This window comes from Pyxicephalus adspersus, chromosome Z (assembly GCF_032062135.1).
Source record: "Pyxicephalus adspersus chromosome Z, UCB_Pads_2.0, whole genome shotgun sequence".
NCBI classification, from domain to species: domain Eukaryota; kingdom Metazoa; phylum Chordata; class Amphibia; order Anura; family Pyxicephalidae; genus Pyxicephalus; species Pyxicephalus adspersus.
The window spans coordinates 51,254,847-51,275,977 of record NC_092871.1 but is presented as its reverse complement, the minus strand read 5'-3'; the positions used below and the strand labels follow the sequence as shown (position 1 = coordinate 51,275,977).

At 37.1% G+C, this 21,131-nt stretch overlaps 1 protein-coding gene across 8 annotated transcripts in view; it reads right to left on the bottom strand.

The window, feature by feature from the left end:
- Positions 1-21,131, bottom strand: part of RALGPS1 (Ral GEF with PH domain and SH3 binding motif 1) — a 380,912-nt gene that overhangs the window by 238,085 nt on the left and 121,696 nt on the right. For all 8 annotated transcript variants that reach the window (XM_072431079.1, XM_072431084.1, XM_072431083.1 and 5 more), the window contains one exon: positions 7,427-7,553. In XM_072431079.1, the coding sequence (XP_072287180.1) occupies positions 7,427-7,553 (127 nt within the window). The remainder of the gene's footprint in view (positions 1-7,426; positions 7,554-21,131) is intronic.

Sequence of the window (21,131 nt, the reverse complement as noted above, 5' to 3'; positions counted from 1 at the left end):
AAAAGTAAAACCTAAAAACCATAAAAAGTAAGCCCTAAAAAGTATGAATTAAGAAAGTACCACATACATAAAAATTATAAGAAGAAAAAGACAAAATATATCATAGTAAAAAAAAAATGAGAACAATAAAAAGAGGGTATTAGTATAAGGAGGGGTCAAAGCGTACCTAAACTCAGAATTTTCACATTGCATAAAAGGATAGACAACCCTTTTATGTAACTTAAAAATTCTGTTGTTTTTATTTAGGTGCAACAAACTTTAAAAAAAAAAGGGTGCAGCACCACCCCCTAATTTGCAGCCGCCTAGGCAGTCGAGAATGAATTGGAACGCAAAGTCTCCTGGGATACCTATGTTAGCCCTCCCGGGAGGCCCATAGGCGCTCCTTCTGCGCATGCCTTAGCATCTCAGACATGCACAGAAGGAGCCTTTTTGCCTAAAGAGAAAAATTTCTCAATTTTTTTTTCATCCTATGTCACCCGATCTCGCGCCTGGGTCAGGTGACGTAGGATTAACAACCCACAAAAGAGAAGACAAAGATGGCGGCACCCGGAGCAGATGCCAGCATGACGCGGGACCAGATGCAGGACACTCCCGGAGTGATCCGAGTGCCCTGTGGCATTGAAGGTAAGTGTATTTTTTTTTGTTTAGTTTTAAATAAAATGAAGTAAAAACTAACTGGGGACAACATAAATGGGATGCAAAATAACCAGATGGAGTTAATTTGGGAAAATATTTTAATTAAGGAAGCAGATTGCATACTAGTATGGTAGTAAGTATTCAGCTTGTTCAGGTTCACAATGAGGGTGTGAAAGAAGGCACACATGAGGCACAAAGAAAAAGTCATAAACGTTTACAGTTTATATAGCTTAAAGCTGCTGAGTTTCCAGTGTGAATCTTTTTTTTTTTTTTTTTGTAGAGGAAGCTGGAGTAAAAGAGTCAGAGTGTGCCCAGGGTTTTGACACATTTGGGATGTCCTGGATGATAACCAAACTTACCAGCAAACTCATGTAGGAAAATACATTTCACCAATGCTTTTAGTTTATACACTTTATTTCACTACAGGTTGCCAATATTCTGAATTTTACATATCATATACATATTTTTACATATCTTTTGGACAGAAATTTAGCTATTTAATTCATGATAGTTTATTGATTAAAACTTTTCTTGGAGGATGGTGTTTTGTGCTGGGAATGACAAATACAACTGTGGTGTTCATTCTTGTTGATTCTACATGTATTTGCCACTGAAGTTCACATCTGATACATTCTGTGGCATCAATAGGCATACCTAAAATACTCAAAAAGCCAAAACCAAGTAGTTTATATCAAACCACAAGTTGACCCCAAGGGAGAACCACAAAGGAAACAGGGCCACTAGGGGGGCACTACGGCTTGTACAGAAATGGTGTTAGCCCTGAGAAGGACAAAGGCGCGCAATCTAAGCAGTAACCAGGTCTCATCTAGAGCTTCTAAAGGTGAGGATGTTACGCTGCTAATTACTGCCAGGCTGCGCTCCTTGGGCACACCAGGGTGGGCAGGAGGATACACGGTACCAAATCACTAAGCAGAAGAATCGTCAAGGTAGGCCGAGGTCAAGGCAAGCAGCAAGCAAGAGGATCCAGGAAATAAACACCAGTGACACAGGGGCCACTGCAGACACAGGAAACACCGAAGACACTGGAAGCAACAGGAGGCACAGGTGACAAAGGAATTTCCACAGACAGAGAGAAAACTGGGACAGCACAAGGGAATACGCTGGGAAACAACAGACTGGGCAACAAGGGGTTAACACAGGAGCTGGACGGGGGAAACACTAAAATACCAAACAGGTATACAGGAAATGCTTGACAGAGCTAGGGGCCTCGGCACTAGAGACATGTTGCTGTATCTCGAATGTATATCGTATATATGTATGTATGTATATCGAATGCTGTATCTCAGCTAGCTAAATAGCCAGGGAAGATTAAGAGGCTATTTCCTGATCGGCCAGCGGGATGGACGAAAGTGACAATACTTGGGAGCGCAGGCACGCCCAGGGTCAGTACTGCCCGCATGCACAGGAGAGAGGCGCCTGCACTTTAGTGAGGAAGAGGTAAGTGTGGCAACAACCTTAATCCCTAAACATAATGCTTAATCTAACTTTTTCACTAACACTAAAACATAAAGCACACCAATCACCACCAAAGAGTACCTAAAAAGGCTCAAAGCTGAAAAGAAAAACTCTAAGGATTCTTGACATACCTTTGAACATCTTCTCAATTGGACTGAGAATGCAGTCTGATCTTAACACTTGGGACCCATTACTTAACATAATCACTACTTTTAACTTCCCTGTAATGTGAAGATTTCAACATTCATGAGACCAGTGAATTAAAGCACACATTACAGTGAATTAAAGCACACATTACAGTTACACAGTTCAATAGGGACAAGAACAACAACCAAATATTTTTGGGGATGGGATAAGCATAGTTTTTATACTGGTATTTTCCTGACCCAGTGATCCCCATGCTCTCAAGGGATCTCTTACTAAATAATCAATACTAAACAATACAAAACAAATTTATCAATACAAAAGATAAGAGAGGTAATACAGAAGCTGCCACTTTCAAATAATACAAAAATGGCTGGATGTGTGGAAAGTCATGACCCTTATTTTCACTCCTACACTAAATCTTAATCCCAAAGAAAACCTTATAACAGCTCTAATCCTAGCACCATTAACCGTGTGCTACGTCTGCACACATATTTGTTTTGCGGCAAAACAAATCTACTACATAGTATACTGGTAACAAACAACGGTGGGCACAAACCAAAGTTGCATGTCAGGATGCTGGCACAACAAATAAATACATGGTAACAAATGTGCTGAATACTAAGAGATGTTCAGGAAATAGGAAAATATTGCCAATCAGATATAATTACAAATGGGACACACAAAAGGAATGGCTAGATGAATTATTTGAGCCAAGATTTAATATAAATGGAAAATATTCATATTTGACAGTAGTTCTCCAACTAAAAACATTATAAAATAGGACACCCATAAAAGAAGGGTTTTGACTCCCTGCCCAGAAGTACTGGGCTTCATCTCTCTTGTTCGCATGAAATAGGTTCCCATCTCACAGCTTGTATATACTAACAGAAAGACATTATGATTGCAGACAGACCCAAGCTTTCAACTCAAAAAACTTTCCTACAGCCTAGCCAAAAGTTTGGGACCATTACTCCGCTAAGAACATACAAAGCTGTGAACGTGTCTCTAGTAGTGTTTTTCTGGTCACTGCAAGCAAGCAACAACATTGGCAAGGCTAAGTGGTGACATTTTGGTAATTCTACGGCATTCATCATTCCTGGAACATCTGTATTTATCAACAGCATAAATAGGATATTGTATGATGTAATATGAAGGTGAAATAGGGATATAAAATGCAATGAGTAAATATTTGTGATAATGATATCATCAGTATGACTGATGAAAAAAACAGGAAGCACTTAAAAGCGAGTCCCAATTTGTAGGCTAAATAAATTGTATTTTTGCTCATTCTGAATCAATACTCTCCAGTTAACCACTAAGTCATTTTTAACTTTTTTAACTGTTTTAAGAAAACAAACAACATTTTCTATTACTTGGTGAGTTGGAGGTATATACCTCCAACTCTCCCCATTATTTTTAACATAATTATGTATTTTCTCCACTGCTTGAAAGAACATAAAATAAAAGGCATTTTATCCTTGTAAAAGCTTAGCAATTTTAAAGCTATATGAAGATGGTGTAAGGGACAAACCAAATAAATACTGCCTGGGAAACAACATGAATCAGGATACAGTAAAAGGGTCTAAAATCTACAGCTACAGAGTCCATAGACATACTTTATTAAAGCTCTCCAAGACTGACGAGGATACATTTTCATCAGTAAACCTAGGTGACACAGCAAACCTAGAATGGAGCTTGTCCAGGACTGAAAACATTTGCTAACAAATAGAAAATTATTTTTAAGAAATCCATTCCAAGTTTGCTTGATCACCCAGCTTCACTGATGAAGTGTATCCTCTCCAGTCTTGGAGAGCTTTATTAAGGCCTAATACTTTGCTAGATAATCACTAAAAGGCACAACAGAAGTGCTGTATTACAAAACACATAGCAATCACTATGAGGCATAAAAACTTTTTTGAATTGCCAAGATGTGCTGGAGGTACTTTGGTACATTGTGCAGAACTTTGGGGATGATATTTGCTATGATATAGCAAAAATATGTACAATCAGAGCAGCAAATTTATTTAAATGAAGAAAAATACATTGATAACATGAAAAAAATAAAATAGCTGTGCAGAGCAGTAATGGGAAAAAGTAGACAGAACAATTTAGCTTGGAGAAAACAGAACAATTGCAAGCATGTCTAGTTTTCTCCAAGCTAAAACACAACGCTAATGCACATTACTATGACAGGGTCCAGGTTTTAGAGAACTACATATAACTGATTTATTAAAAAAAAAAAAAAAAGAGACAAAAAAAGGGAAGTATGTACACCAAACCCTCTTTAGTCTTCTCCCACCTCTATAATGAAGTATGGTTTGAAGATTTTCCAAATCTTCAGGAGGAAAATGAAAAACAGATGGGCGCAAAGCAGAATATGTGAAATTACTTGACCCACGTAATGTGTAATCTTTCATATGTCCATGTAAATGATTTATTTACATCAGAGGAGGGGGGGGGGGACCACAAAGACATAAAACTCATCAAATACAAATCTGCCTAAATCCAGATGTCCATCTCTGAATAATGATTCACTTTTATTTTTTCATTTTTAAATTTGGAAACTTTTTGAAGAACATACTTCTGTCAATACATCACCCCAAAACCACAGAGCCTGGTTATCATTAAAATAAGAATAGACTTTCTAGGTACAGACACTAGGTATAGACACTACACAGATTTCTAGGTAAATTATGCAATCATTATTTATTGTGAAAAAGTAAAAAAAAAATATAATTCAATAGGCTTTTCAAAGTGTTGTTGGGCAAGATTGCATTCCCAAGAAGTTTAGAAATCGAAGCAACTAGTTGAGTGACAGAATAAAAATTAGACCCAAGCAAAAGTGTAACTGAATTACCTGTGCTATAAAACTGTGATGTATACATAATAAAATGAAAATAATCAAATAAAAACACTGTTTTATCAACATTATAGTTCTTTGTCTGCTGCTTCCACAGAAAGTGGGTAAAGAAGGCTGGCACACAGACCCCTTTGCCTGGCCAGGGAGATCAGATCTTCCAGAGCACTTTTAAGAAATTCTTGTGCCAACGTGGAGACGTAATCTCTTTATGGATGTGCACACACGAGATCCTCCCAGATGTCAATAGCATCCAAGTAAATAACATAAAAAAAATTAGACCCATCTGGCATGGGATTGGCAATAAACTTTCCTGGTAGGAAACGCCTGTGCCATGATAGCACATCAATTCAGCAGTAAGTTGATGGGACTCCGTAAAAGAGGGCATGTCTGAAAAATGTAAACAGACGGATGAACACTGCTTATGATACTGGGATTTATCAAGATAATTATGTATTTTAAATTTTTTAAGCTTAGCAATATTACATCATTACAATTACATTACAATTTGCTGTTAGGCTCTTGCTTAGGCTTTCAGTTGAATACGGCAATCTCCCACCCTAAAATATAAAAACCTGGTAAGTGGAAGCTAAGAAAAGGAAGTTGAAGTTATTACATGAATTGTAAGGTCCTTAAACCCACAGGCATTCCGAAGATGTATAATTTACAGCTCAAATCATGTTAGGGAAAACAGCACGGTCTTGCTGAGATTGCAGTTTTCCTAATCAGACTTTAAAATCCTCAAGAATAGTTCCAAATATAACTGACTATTCTCTTTGCCACAAACTATAAATGAATAACAAGAAAAATAAAAAGAAGCAAGATTTAATATACAGTGTCAACAAATAAAATAATGATCAATCCTTACAAGAATATACATCACAATTTTTTTTTTAGAAACAATGTTACTTTTGATTTTAAATTTTAACTGGAGTTCTTCAGTCTGAACACGTCAGACCAAATGTACATTGAATATATGCATGTGAACTCCTAAGATTCAGTTCTGTTCAAGTGGTTCAACTGCCAGGTTGGTAAACTCCTTCTTCATTACATTTTTCATACACTCCATTCTTTATTACATATTGGCAATACAACTAGGCCATTTTTCTGTATGGTAATTTGAGCATAGGGCTTTTTATAAGGGCAAACCTAAAAGGCTATCAAACACTTGGAAAAGTAGATCGTAACATCTGGTTTAAAAATAGCACCATATCTCACAAACATTCAGTTCTGATGAACTCAGTCTCTTACATATCTGTTTATTTTACTGTAGTATAATCTGTTACATAAACACATTCTGTTACATAGAGTTGTGATTTATGCTCATTAGCAAGTTAACAATAATATTGAACACATAAAAATGGCCAGTAGATCAAACTTGCCAGCAAAGTACACTTGAAAACAAAGCAAAGTATACACTGGAAAACCAGGAACACAAAACTGCACTTTTATTAGTCCAGCTGTGAAACACATGCATTCATTCCAGACCAGAGGAACACCATGTACTGAAATAACATGTCATAAAACTACAGTCCCTTTCAAGCAGAGAAAATCTACATTACTGACAAGGACCATGTTTTTCTAATGTATAAACTGATCTGTTACTGGTAGGAAGGATGCAGGAAACCCCAGGATTAACTCCCATGCACAGGACGAGCTGATTTTTTGCATCCTAATATGTTCACAGACCATTTTCAGCTTGTAGTAGCTGATCAAGAACCATTGTAAAGTTACACAAAGCATGCACTCTGGACAGGTATGACTTTTTTACATCTAGCCGGTAAAGGGCCAGTTGAGTACGAATATATATTTGTCACATAAACCTTTTTGTTAAATAGTTGCAGGCAGTGGGGAGAAGGATATGCTATCAAGCAATTACATTTTTGATGAGACCTTGCTGCAGTAAAATTTAAGGATGAAAAGAACTGGTAAGCATCCTTATACATCCTAAGTGTTAATGAACACATACAGTGACTCTTAAGCCCAAACTTTTTAGGCAGAGTGGGTAAAATATGTATTTTTTTAAGATTTCCCCGTACCTCCTGTTCCAGTTAAAATTGGAACATTTCTGTCTTGAAAACAATGGGCAGCAGAAATGTTTTCCCAGCGGGATTACAGACATTTAGAAAAAAACTTTAGATAATACACCCTGCATCAGTACTGTTTTACACATTGGAAGAAGTAAGTTGATTTCAAGGTAAGGTGATTTCACTGCTGAACTATAGGAAATACCATGTTTATTTTTAAACAAACTCTCAAAATCAAGTCTGAAGAGCAGCACTGAGCATGAGTCAGCACTCAAACACTTACCCAAATATGGAATCATTGGAACCATCTTCAAATTGCGGATGTATTCCCGTGTACGCTTGTAATTGTCCTCTTTAGAAAGAAGGTAGTCTAGCTTCTCAAAAGTGGTTTTGTCCTTTCGATTTAAAAGCTGCAAAAACAACAAGTAATGTAATCTTAAAAATAGTCTTAAACTGTAAACTATTGATTTAGTTATATAAAAGTTAAGAAATGGTTTAAACACATAAGGTTTTTTTTGTAAACTTTATTTATAAACACAGAAAGACAGTTACAAACAAAGTAATACAACATGAAGATAGTGCAAATACAAATACAAAAGTAGGCTCAGTTACATTGTCGGACAAAAAAAAGGCAGTAAAATTAAGACATCTTACAGAGTTTTTGGATAATCATCTAATAACATTTTCATTTTCGCAGTATGGTAATATTTTACTGAACCATTGCTATAATAAAAAAAACAATAACAAAATCGTTTGGGGCCGTTTCCACCATTTTCTATATTTTCCTCTTATACCTGATAATTTAATCTCAAATAAATAAATCTCATATAAATTCTAATCTGGTAGATTGCTTTCACAAAACACTAAATTCACTTCCATGCATCATAGATATTTTACCATCCAGGTCAAATCACTGAGATCAAGGAATGAAAATATTCATAGAAAAGAACCCAAACATTATGGGAAATGTAAATTATGCCATGTGGAATGGGGACAACAGTGTAGAACTTGACCTAGATCCACTAGGTCAAGAGTATATTCCATATAGGCATACTATTTGTCAAAAAACTTAGTTACAGTAATATCCCCTGAATCCTATGTCTCTAATAAATCTCTGTAATAAAATGTTTGCATTGAGGATTCGATCATTGTCAATCTACCCGACATTGCAACATTGATTGCTTTGCGTGTTGCCAATAGACATAATGTTATCCAATATTTAGTAATTTTGTAATAATATTCTTTAGGTTGCCATCTTGTAAATCCCAGTTCCTGAACACACATAATAGTGGTTCCAGTACCAACTGTATCTTCATCACTCTTGTAATATAGAATAGAACATCCCTCCACAGTCGTTGGATCTGATTACAGTCCCATAGACTATGTTTAGGTGTAACCTTTTCATGGTTACATTTTAGACATCTAATATTTTTGGTTATAATGGTAGATTGGGTAACACTCGTGGGAGGGGATACCTTGTAGGCTCTATGGAGTATCTTAAACTGAGTCTCCTTCCAAATTTCATTGGGAGTGGTTCTTCGAACCAAAAGATATCCCTTCACAATTTTCATGGAGATCTAGAATGTTATTTCATGGAGATCTAGAATTTCATGGAGATCTAGAATGTTAAAATATTTCTGCCATCCCTGAGTTGAAACTTTGAAAAATAGTTTAATATTACATTTGTAATCTAGGATAAATAGAAGCTATAGATGGAGGTGCCAAGGCTATAAGATTATCAAAACTATCACGTTCTGCCACTCTAGCTGGGTCATAACAAAATTTCAAAAACTGTAAATAGTAGAGTGGATGTGCAGCTCTTGATGGTAAAGCATAATATTGTATCAAAGTTCTCAAGGTGATTTGTCTGGTAAAAGCAGGGGAGAAAAAAATCGCCCTCTGTCTTCAAACCCTTATCGGCTCAGACCTGATAACACTCATAGCCTATTCCCTGACGAAACTGTGGATTCCTTTCAATTGGTAGATATTTATACAGGGAGCACGGCAACTCCAGTTTACTTCAGAGTTCTCTCTAGGTAAGTATAGTGTCTAGTATGAGTATGTTATGCTTTAGGTTCTGAGGTAGTTGCAATAATTTACTACTGCAGTGCACTGCAGAAGTGCTGTTAAGTGCCGGGGATACACAAATGCCTGCCCTAGTTGAGTGTTTGAATAATAAGATGTCTCTTTTATCCAGTCTATAACATGTCTTAAACTGCAGGCCAAATTATAAAGTCTGATACTGTGGAAGTTTACACCCCCTTTCGATAACGAAAGGTATAATTTAGTCAGCGAGATTCTGGGTCTCTTCCCCAGCCAAAAAATCGAGTAAATTATTTATTTAAAGCTTGGATTGGCATGATTTGTAGCGGATACAGGAAACGGGGAGACAGGGAAAAAAAACATTTTAATGAGATGGCAGCATCCCATCAGTGATACAGGTAATTTTTCCCACAGTTGTAGCTCTCTAAGTAATTTATGAAACAGAGGCAGATAATTCAAATTATATAGAAACAATGGTGATTTACCAATACAGATGCCCAAGTAAGTGAGATGATCCCTGACAAATGTAATAGGAGAGGAGTGTACCCATTGCTTATCCCTTATATTGGTCAATGGAACTATCTCACTTTTCGAGAAATTGATTTTCAAACCTGAATAATGTCAGCATGTGTTGTATAGTAGCAATATCTTTTGATGGATTAGCAAGAAATAGTACAATGTCAAAAAGGTTCAATGGCAATGTTGAACAGGAGCGGATAGAGGGCAGCCCTCGTTCCCCTTCCTAATGGTATGGAACTTGACGGAAAGCCAGGAGTGCTAATTCTGGCTCGGAGGTCCGAGTACATCTGAGCTGCCAATAAATTATCATAGGGCCCTCATATACCCATTTTTTCCAATACCTTGAACAGCAAAGGGATATGAACATTATCGAATGCCTTCTCGGCGATACTTATTATTGCCAGGTCTAAAGTAGGATGACATTTGGCATATTCCAATTCTATAAGCACTCTACGGATTTTTGTTACCGCAGATCTGCTCTTGACAAACTCTACTTGCATAGGGGATATTATGTGCGGCAGGTATTTCGTTACCCTATCTGCTAATATTTTTAAAATTAGCTTGACTTCCAAAGAAATTACCAAAATTGGACGATAGTATGACGGTTGTCTAAGATCCTTGCTCGGTTCTAGGAGGACATTGATAAAAGATTCTCTCCCAGAAGGGAGTTAGGTTTCAGTCTGCCACATTGACTTATAAACATCACCCAAATACTCCATAATATCTTCTTTAATGAGTTTGTAATATTCACCCATCAGCCCGTCCCGGCCAGGGGCTTTACAGTTTACTGGAGAGAATATGGCACCTTTTAATTCCTGTTCAGTAATATCAGCGCTGAGAAACTCCCTCTGATAAAACGGGCATCTGCACTGCATAAAAACACTTTGCCTCCTAATTAGGTTCTAGCACTTTTTTCTTATAAAGTTGGATATAAAATGATTCCAATATTGTATTGATATCCTTGGGTTGCATAACCAAATCCCCTAATGTATTATACAAAGCTGGAATATATGTTTGGTTACCTGGGGGGTGGGTAAGTTTGGCCAAAAGTTTCCCAGCCTTATTGCTGTATTTGTGGAACCGCAAGTCAATATATTTTTTCCTAAACATTTCTTGTTTTTCAGCCCATTTATCAAATTCAGCCTTAGCTGTTAACCAAGATTGTTTGTGACCAGGGGTCGGATTGTCAGTGAAAGTACTATGTGCTTGGCATAAAGTTTGCAGGGCTGTATTTAGGCCATTCAGGTCTGTTTTTTATGGGACGCCACATACCCTAGGATATGATACGTCCTCTCATGTACGCTTTACCTGCCTGCAAGGACAATAGGATTGGCCTTATGTTCCGAATTGGTGACTGTATAAGTATACCATGCTGATTTTAGTTCCGCTTGAAAAGCTAAATCATTGCCTAAATATGTTGGAAATCTCTATAGCCATGAATCTCCTTTGGGTTGCACTTCTCTTAGAGACAGTGCTATAGTCAAAATATTTAGCTTCTCAACCAAAAAATAACAGATTCAGAGCAGAAAAAATAATCAATTTTGGATTGGGAGATATATACATGCGAATAAAAATTGTACTGTTTTTCAAGCAGGAAATGATATCGCCAACACTCATGTAGGTCGGTTGTCTGTACAAAATCAGACAATAAAGTACCTGGATGGGAAGGGGTTACCCTTATGCCTTGGAAATGCCCTGTTGTTCTATCGTTGGTTACGTGCATAACTGCTAACAAATGTACTCAAGATAGCTCCTTTAGATTAATGCAAATGGCTAGAATATGCCACATCCCTTTCAATCTCACATTGCAAGACACTTTGTTTTGGCTGGGTCATTGGCCTTGGAACTTTTAAAGCATATAATATTTTTTGAACACCTCAAACAGTATATTTAGAAATATTCCAATGATTTATTAATTTATATTTCATAAAACTTGGTTAATAACATCACAAAAATCCAAAAGTTGGTACATATTACATCCAGAGGTTAGTACATAATGAATAGGCTAACGATATATCGACATGTTTCTCAGAACCAAGTCCGCTTCATCAGGAGTTCATTAGCCTATTGAATACAGACATTTACATATTCATTATAACAACTCAGCATTATCTTTATGCAAATATTGTATTGACATGTAGAGCACTTACTGCTATCAATAGAGATGTCTATATTCTGGATAAATGAGTCTCAGAATCTGTCAATGCAGGTATCCAATATCAGGTTGGTACAGGCTTCAGATTAAAATGGAAGAGGCTAATTAACTTTAACAGCTTACTTTGATTGCATTTTCACATCCTAATGACAAGCCAAAAAAGTGAGTATTTTGAAACCCTTCATTACCACACCTCTATCTGTGAGTGTGCAGCAGACACTATCAATTAACTAATTAATCCCCATTTTGGATTTTAACATATATTCTCACCTATTACATGCATAACTGTACTGAAACCTCCTCTAACAAGTTTGTTGACATTAGGTTCCCAAAGGAGCAAACTGGTAACCTCTTGGAAAACACATTAGTGGGAGAATTTGGCGCATAAACATTGTAAAGGGATAAATCTGTACCTGGAAAATTCAAATACGTTTTTACAATCCTTCCTGCCTGGTCAGCTTCCAACCTTACCTACCCATAGTTTTTTGATCCTATCAAAATCTTCTGTATGTAAATGCGTCTCATGCAAGAGTGCAATGTCTGCCCCCAGGCGTTTTTATTGTCACAGGACAGACATTCTCTTTGTTAAAGATCAGCAGCACAGCTGATCTGGTACTTGTTGTTCACCAGATATACAGTTAGGTTCATAAATATTTGGACAGAGACAACTTTTTTGTAATTTTGGTTCTGTACATTACCACAATTAATTTTAAATGAAACAACTCAGATGCAGTTGAACTGCAGACGTTCTGCTTTAATTCAATGGGTTGAACAAAAAGATTGCATAAAAATGTGAGGAGCTAAAGCCTTTTTTTACACAATCACTTCATTTTAGGGGCTCAAAAGTAATTGGACAATTGAGGCTATTTCATGGGCTGGTGTGGGCAATTCCTTCGTTATGTCATTATCAATTAGGCAGATAAAATTCCTGGAGTTGATGTGAAGGGGGTTGCTTGTATTTGGAAGACTTTGCTGTGAACAGACAACAGGACAACAGCTTTCTATGCAGGTAAAACAAGCCATCCGTAAGCTGCAAAAACAGAAAAAACCCACCTGAGAAATTGCTACAATATTAGGAGTGGCAAAATCTACAGTTTGGTACATCATTAGAAAGAAAGCACTGGTGAATTCAGCAACGCCAGAGGACCTGGATGTCCTCGGAAAACAACAGTGGTGGATGATCGCAGAATCATTTCTATGGTGAAGAGAAACCCCTTCACAACAGACAACCAAGTGAACAACACTCTCCAGGAAGTAGGCGTATCGATAGAATAGAAAGGCTAGATTTGGACAGGGGGTCCACTTCTCCATAATTGTGGCAGATTTGTGACACTCTTATTAGAATACCTCAGTCCCTTAACATTTCATGACATTACCTGTATCATGGCAAGAATAAACACGGTAAAATTATAGACATTAAATCATTCAATATATCGGTACATCTCACCCAGAATATCCATCTCATCCAGAAAAGTTGCAAAGTTCCTTTATGAGTATTCATTTTAGTGAATAGAAGAGCTTCCAAGTGTCCCTTGGTCAATCATGTTAAAACAATGCATAGAAGTGGGGTACCAGAAAAATCTGGTAGCCCAAAAAAATGTCTAATTCCAGATCAGAAAGGAAAAAGTAAGGGAAATCAGGGACAAAAAAATACCCCCAATAATGTAATTTTAGTGGACTTCCTTTTTTCCTCCTGGGTGACATTAGAAACAGAACCATATTTTGTGGATTCACACCCGAAGAATAGAATATCAAAGAATAATTAACGTTTCACGCCTGGAAACTAGTAAGATCAATAAGTGCCTCCGCTCAGGAATGGAACTTATTTATTCTTCATCTTATGCTTTTCATGCTGTGCTTTTGTTTGTGTACGTGGCGTCTTGGTGTTGCGATAAGACCTGCAAGTGGAATAAATAGAGGTAACTGAATTAGGTGACCCTGGTGACCCTCAGCAGGTTCCAATACCTGATCAGTCGGTGACGTTTCCTGCGTTTGTTCCTGAGTGGAGAGCCATTTCCCCAAAAAGGTTTTAGCCTCCTTATGGTTAGTGAATAGGTGGTTTGCTCCCTTGAGGTTAGCAATGTGTAGTGTAGCAGATAAGTCAAACGAAACCACACTTGTCGCACATGCAGTGCCGAGCAGACTTCTTGGAACATTTTCCGTTTGCGAGAGACCTCCGCAGAATAGTCAGCAAAAACGAATAGGTTTGTGCAATAGGTTTCCACGGTAATTCTCTGTGTGATCGATAAAATTGCAGTATGGCAGACCTGTCTGCATAATCATGGTACTGTGTGATGATAGGCCTAGGATTAATGCTTTCTTTTCTCTGCTGGCACATGCGATACACACCCTCGACTTGGCAAGGCTTATTTATCCCTTATTGTGTCGGTATAGTAGTGGAGCTAAGTTCCAAGAGCTGGCCTGGAGAAAACTTTTCTGGGGCTCCTACAATGCGTAGGTTGTTCCTGCGATTAATATTTTCAAGTTCATCAATCTTCTTGAACAGACTATCTATACGTTTGCCCATTGTTGCAATAGTGCCCTGTGCATGAATAGGATCATCTTCCACTGTAGTAATTCTATCTTCAGCACTGTGTATATCCTGGGAGTGTTCTCTGATCTCTTGCCTGATCGATAATATTCTTTTGCCAATGGCTGTATTGATAGCCTCTTGTATTGTGGGTTTTAAAAGTACTGCTACTCCGTCTGCAATTAGCATGTGATTTGTTGCAAGGGAGCCTACTTGTTCAGGAGCTGCAGGTACAGCCTGCTGGAATTGTAGAAGAGAGGAGTCGTCTATCTTGGATAGAATGGCGCAGTCTTTTTCTTGTTATGCCTTTGGTGACTGAGAACGGTGTGCCTGAGATTTCCCTAGGAATTTTTCCATCCGAGCGGCAGCGTACTGTGCACGGGGGGTTAACGGCGTGAAATGGGCTGATAACAGCCAAGTTTGAGTCGGGTGAGCGGGAGCCTCCGTATCAAGCTGTTACCCCATGAGGCGCCAAAACCAAAAGTCCAGGTTTTTTTTTAATCATTGCTGCCCCACCAAGAAAATTTGCTCTCGCATCTTATCCCAAAGACCCAAAAGATCAGTGAAATCACCTCCAAAGTTTTCAAACAAAAATTGTATAGCATAATTTGTAATTTTTTTTTGTAAACTTTACAACCACCTTATTATATAACACCACCAATAAGTTACATAAACATCAAAATAAAGAATTGTTTATGTTTAGCTTTGTTGGAAGATTGCAACAATTCTCATACAAAACAATTGCTGACACAGAAACTGTTCTACCTTCAGATTAGTGTTTTTCATGTACTGTGTCTTATTATTGAACATAATGGTCCATTTCAGCCCTGTACAATATGAAAACATACATAAGCCATTACATTAATATCACAATATCAACAGTAACATTAAAATTACACAAATACCCTAAAAACTAGCAATAAGAACATTACTCAAACAAAAGGGCCTTTATTCACCTTGGGTGGAAAACCATGCCACTCCAGGCACTTAGCTAATTGTTGTTAATTGCCCAGGGGCATAAAACCACACTGAAGTTAACATATTTTTATGCATTACCCTTGCAGTTCTTCCTCAAGTGGGAAAGCGACTGACACTTCCACTCTTCTGCATTTTTAGCAAATTTCACTAGAAATACCTAATTATAACTTTAAACAATAATGTATTAATACATTTTTTTTTTTATTTGAGTTTGTACATGAACAGCAAAGTCTCTTACAATTTTTTCAGAGACTATTGAAGTCTGACATCATCTGATTTTGTGAATTTCACTTGCCAAACTACATTATGTGTAAAGGTAGGGTTGTTGTTCCTGAGATGTGCTATGGCTTTCGAACATGGGGCACTCTGATAACTACAACTACAGCTATAAAAGCTGAAATTACTAAATTACTGAAATTACTAAAGTAGCAAAATACCACTATTTATTCCAGTAGAGCAATACATTTTGAATTAAACAGTTTAAGACAATCTGCCTTAATATTAGCCCCCTGTAATCTTCCAGACAGCAGGATTAAAAATAGAAAAACAAAAGCCATCACTGTTAGCCAACAACAACCACTATCCATGTGGTGATACTCCTTGGCTATCTGATATTTGTTAATTAACTTTAGTGAAGAAAAAAAAAATCACTGTTCTTGTTGTGCTGTCTGATTAGATAATAGCCAGATTAGATCAATTCTGCAGGTTTCTTTAGGTTTGAGTCAAACACATGCTTCAGATTATCTTTTACTGAGCTACAATTTTAACTTTATCACGCTTTTAAGTCATTTTGACATAGTACTATTATGAAAAGTAAATAGACTCCAAAGAGTCCCAAATCATTTTGTATCATCTTCTACATCCATGTATCAATAATACATAAAAACATCTACACCCATGTAACAATAATTCATGAGAATAGTGACAGACGCACAATTTCTGTCAGGATTAGCTATTCTTTCTTGTATGGCTGTCACAAGCTTTGACAATGGATCAGTTAGGTTTAACGAGACCTGTCATGCAGCTCCAATTTATAGAAGCCTCTCTGTATGATGCATATTTGCTGTACTCTCTAATTCCCCTTTTAGTCAACAATATTTGTTCAAACAAGTCAAAGATTTATGTACATGGATCTGACAAATTTGAAACTATTTATGAGTCACTTTTGGCTATAAAAGTTTAGTAGCTATATATGACTCCTAGGAGTTCTGTTCAGAAGCTTGATGGTGATTTTTACCTGAACGTTTATCAGAAGTGGATAATGTTGGCCTTGTCTTGCCCTCCTTACTTGTGAAAGAGCATTTTTTTTTTAAAGTGAACCTATGCCCGGACTATGCTTTCTAAAATATTTTAACGTTTCAGTCACTCTATAAAACCACATTAAAAGTTCCTATTCACCTTTGTATCTATAGCAATGAAGGAAACATATATTTTTAAATTTCACAACAGACACAGAAATCTCAACTTTTTCTTATGAGTTGGGATCTTGCAAACTGGCAGTATTCCTATGTAAAAAACAAGTAGTTTTTTAGGTTGTTGGGGCAGCCTGATGCTCAGTCCACATCCATAGACTTCCAACCTTTTTACCAAAGGTGCTGTTGAGAGTTTCTAGATGCTCAGCTGCTCAAAACAGACGCCATGAAGCTGGGAATCATTTTGTGCTAGCATTTTCACATGGTTGCGTTTGTGTTGTGTAGGTTTCAGGCACAGTTCTGAGATTCAAAATGCAGCTGTTAGCCTTGAATGGAGATGTGCATAGGTCCATTGAGATTGTTGTTAGAGGCCTGAAGATGGCCCATAATACTTGAGGTATAAATTACATATGAACAGTTTGATAAATTATATATGAACAGTTAAATTTAAAATAGAAGCAGCTAGGTGGGTACAAAATGGCTAAGACTAGGTGGATGGGCAGTTTTATTTTGGGGCAGACATTTAAGCTCTTTTAATGGTTATTAGGATTATATAAATAGTAATATGTATGTGGTTTACAGTACCATCTGTATACTGATAACACTCAAATCTTTCTGTCCACCCCTGACTTGTCTCCTTCAGTCCTGGGTAAGGTCTCATGCTGCCTGTAAGCCATCTTATCATGGATGTCTGACCGATTCCTGAAACTCAGTCTGGATAAAACAGAACTCATCATCATCCCCCCTCAAATTCCAAATCTCCCCGACAAATTCCACTGTTAACAACACTGGTATTCGTCCCTCTTCTCAGGCACATTGTTTTGGAGTCACCTTTGATTCTGCCCTCTCATTTACCCCCCATATTCAGAACATTCCCAAGTCCTGTCATTTTCACCTACGCAACATCTCCAAAATCCGCCCCTACCTGTCCCCTGAGACCACCAAACTCCTTGTACACACACTTTTCATCTCTCGACTGGACTACTGTAACATCCTCCTCATTGGTATTCCACTAACTCGACTTACAATCGATACTTACTTGACTCTACAATCTATTATAAAAGCGGCAGCCTGACTCATCCATCCTTGCCACCGCTCTTCTTCTGCTGCATCTCTGTGCAATTCTCTTCACTGGCTTCCATTTCAACTTGGAATCAAATTCAAGTTCCTGTGCTTTTCCTTCAAATCCCTTCACAGTTCTTGTCCCATTTACCTTTCTGACCTGGTAGAAAAATACTCCCTAAACCGCTCTCTCCACCCTTTCAAAGGCCTACAACTGACTTCCTCGCTCATAACGTTATCACACGCACGGCAGCCTCAACTCTCTGGAATGGTCTTTCTCGTCTTATTCGGCTTGCTCCTACTTTCTGCTCATTTAAAAGAACACTCAAAACCAATTTTTTCAAACTTGCCAACCCATCACTTCTTGCCACCACTACATATCTCACCTCCTATTGTGTGTTAATTCCTCCACCTCCTAGATTGTAAGCCCTTCGAGGCAGGGTCCTCTCCTCCTGTGTCAGTGACTGTATTCATCTGTAATTTGCAACCCCTATTTGATGTACAGCACTTCGTAATATGTTGGCGCTATATATATCCTATTATTATTATTATTATTATTATTATTATTTTTATTACACAGTATTTATATAGCGCCATCATGTTATGCAGCGCTGTACAAGGTCCATAGTAGTGTCACCAACTGTCCCTCAAAGGAAATCACAATCTAATGTCCCTATTAAAGTCATATGTCATTAATGTAGTCTAGGGTCAATTTTTTGGGGGAAGCCAATTAACCTAAGTTAATTAATGTCCAGGTGGACAACCTTAACTTAGTAATCTGTATTTAGGTATAATAAATTCTATGTAGTCACCACCTTAAAGTGGACCTGTGCCCAGACTATACATTATATTATTATTATTCTTAATAAATGGTGGGCAGTACGGTGGCTCAGGGGTTAGCACTCTGGCCTTTGCAATGCTAGGTCCTAGGTTCGAATCCCAGCCAGGACACTATCTGCATGGAGTTTGCAGGTTCTCCCCATGTCTGCGTGGGTTTCCGGTTTCCCACAGTTGCACAGTTTTAATGTATAAATGACAATGTTCCCCTCAAGCACCATACTTTAGAACTACATTTTACTTTCCATGTCATTGCCTGTGTATTGTAGAAATATCACAAATACATGAAAAAATACAATTTTAAAATGACATGAAAAAATACAGATACTGTACAAAATGTTCCCTGCCGTCGTCACACACACCAAGTTTTCCTTTTTACAGAGCATACTGTGAAGGAACTGGTTGTACTCTCTGGCCCTTTATTACACGTTAATGAACACGTGCTGCCACCAGAAAAAAAAAAATGTTCCGTGGAAAATATCCTGCTAAAGTTTGTATCACTCTATAACAGTTTGGCTGATCCGTGCAGTCAGAGCTTTAAGATGTGTCAGTATGCCTAGAGCAGTTCACACACACATCCAGCACTGGACAGGGATCATAAACTGTCAGATTTAACAAAAGCTTTGCCAGTGAAATTCAGAAAATCTGTCCGTTGCATCAATTATATGACTGATGGGAATAATTAGCTGGATGGGATGAGGAATCAGGAGTATTTTTAGCATATAAAAAAAAATTCTCAACCGAGGTAATGAAATGCACAGAATTGGTGCTAATTTAGAAAGAGTATAATCAAAATAAAAACACTTTGTTCCCCTAAAGTACTTTTGAAAATCAAACAGACATAGCATGGTCGTTGAAAAGATGAGATAGTCTTTTACATTTTACAAGATAGATACAGACATCACAAGACATCAGTTAGCACAACCATCCCTACAGTCAAAGAATTGGAAGTGTGTTACTGATCCTCTGAAAACACAGGAATACTTTGCAAATAAAAATAATATTATAAATCAAGTGAGCACTTAAATCAAATAAACTAAAAAAATTATGATACCAATAGGGCTCCCTGGATCATATTGTCGGTAAACATGGTTTATTTTATTTGACTGCAGTGTTCTCAGTGTTTACAATTTGCACAACGTTCATAAAGAATACAGAATGACAGTAAAACTGTGTGACGTGGTCACAAGCAGGAAAGTATCACTCAACAAGAATGGTTAGACTGGGTTATTCACTCTATGCTGTGCAACTGGGTTTGGTGTTTCCCTTAGCAAACCAAGATCATGGTGGCTATTTTGTTGAAGGATAAGGAATTTCTGATCAAGTGCTCTAACTATTCAACACAAGTATAGGGGATTGTGTAAAAATGATGCCCCTTTCTGCATTCAAAAACCACAACAAAGCTTCCAACGTTGAGCCTTCTAAAACCTCTGCTGTGTGTAATCTTTTATTGAACATTTTTTACTGTTTGTTTTATTTTGAAAGAGTATTATTATACTTTTTTTTAAATTATTTATTGCCCATACTTTTTTTCTTTTTGCGGTGGAAGATAATATATTGATGTATAATCCTGAGTATTCCTGCCCATTACAACTTTTTTTTTTTTGGAACAGCTTAATTTTTGCCTATAATAAAGTAAAAATAAAAGACTTCTCTTATTGATGTATTCCAGGAAAAAAAACATGTAGTAGCTGTAATATAGCTATAATAATATAAAAATATTCTATTGCAAACAACCATCAGTTTTCTGTAAAGAACAGCTATAACAGATAAAATATGGTGGAAAAATAGAGGTATAAATGGAGGTTTTATGAGTAGTGCACTTCTGAATCTGGGTTGCTAATCCTGCATTTGAGCTAACTGTCGCCTCACCTTTAAAAACTGTAACTCACCTACAAACCAGCGTCTTAGTGATTTCATAGCAATAGGCAAACTCCACGCAAAAAAGAAAGACTAAAATATGCATTAAACATGATATAATAAAACTTCATTAAACTTGTAGGAATGAGGTACATAGTCCACTTTCTCTCTCCTCCTTCTTTGTAATATATATTACAGCACATGTGTTCTTGAAAGCAAATCTTCCACATCTGAAGCAGTTGATTTGTTGATACAAGATACATTTAGGTTATGGAATACTAACGGCTAAAGACAACATATGCAATTACATGTTCAGTGCAATTGATTTATCTTCCAATAAGTCCAATATTTTTTGTTTGTGCATGTTAGTAGGCAGGCAGATTAAGTCACATCAGTATATTCTCTTCCTCTTTAAAAAAAAAGGTGTACACAACTAAATGCCTCATTGAAGGTTAGGGTATGTCTCTCCCAGCTTTACTAAATCTGAATGTTGATCTTGATGAAGATAGGCAGATTATCAGATAATAACAGAGCTGTGCTATATGAACATGAGGAAACTTTCTAAGTATTCTATCCCCATCAACCAGTTTTC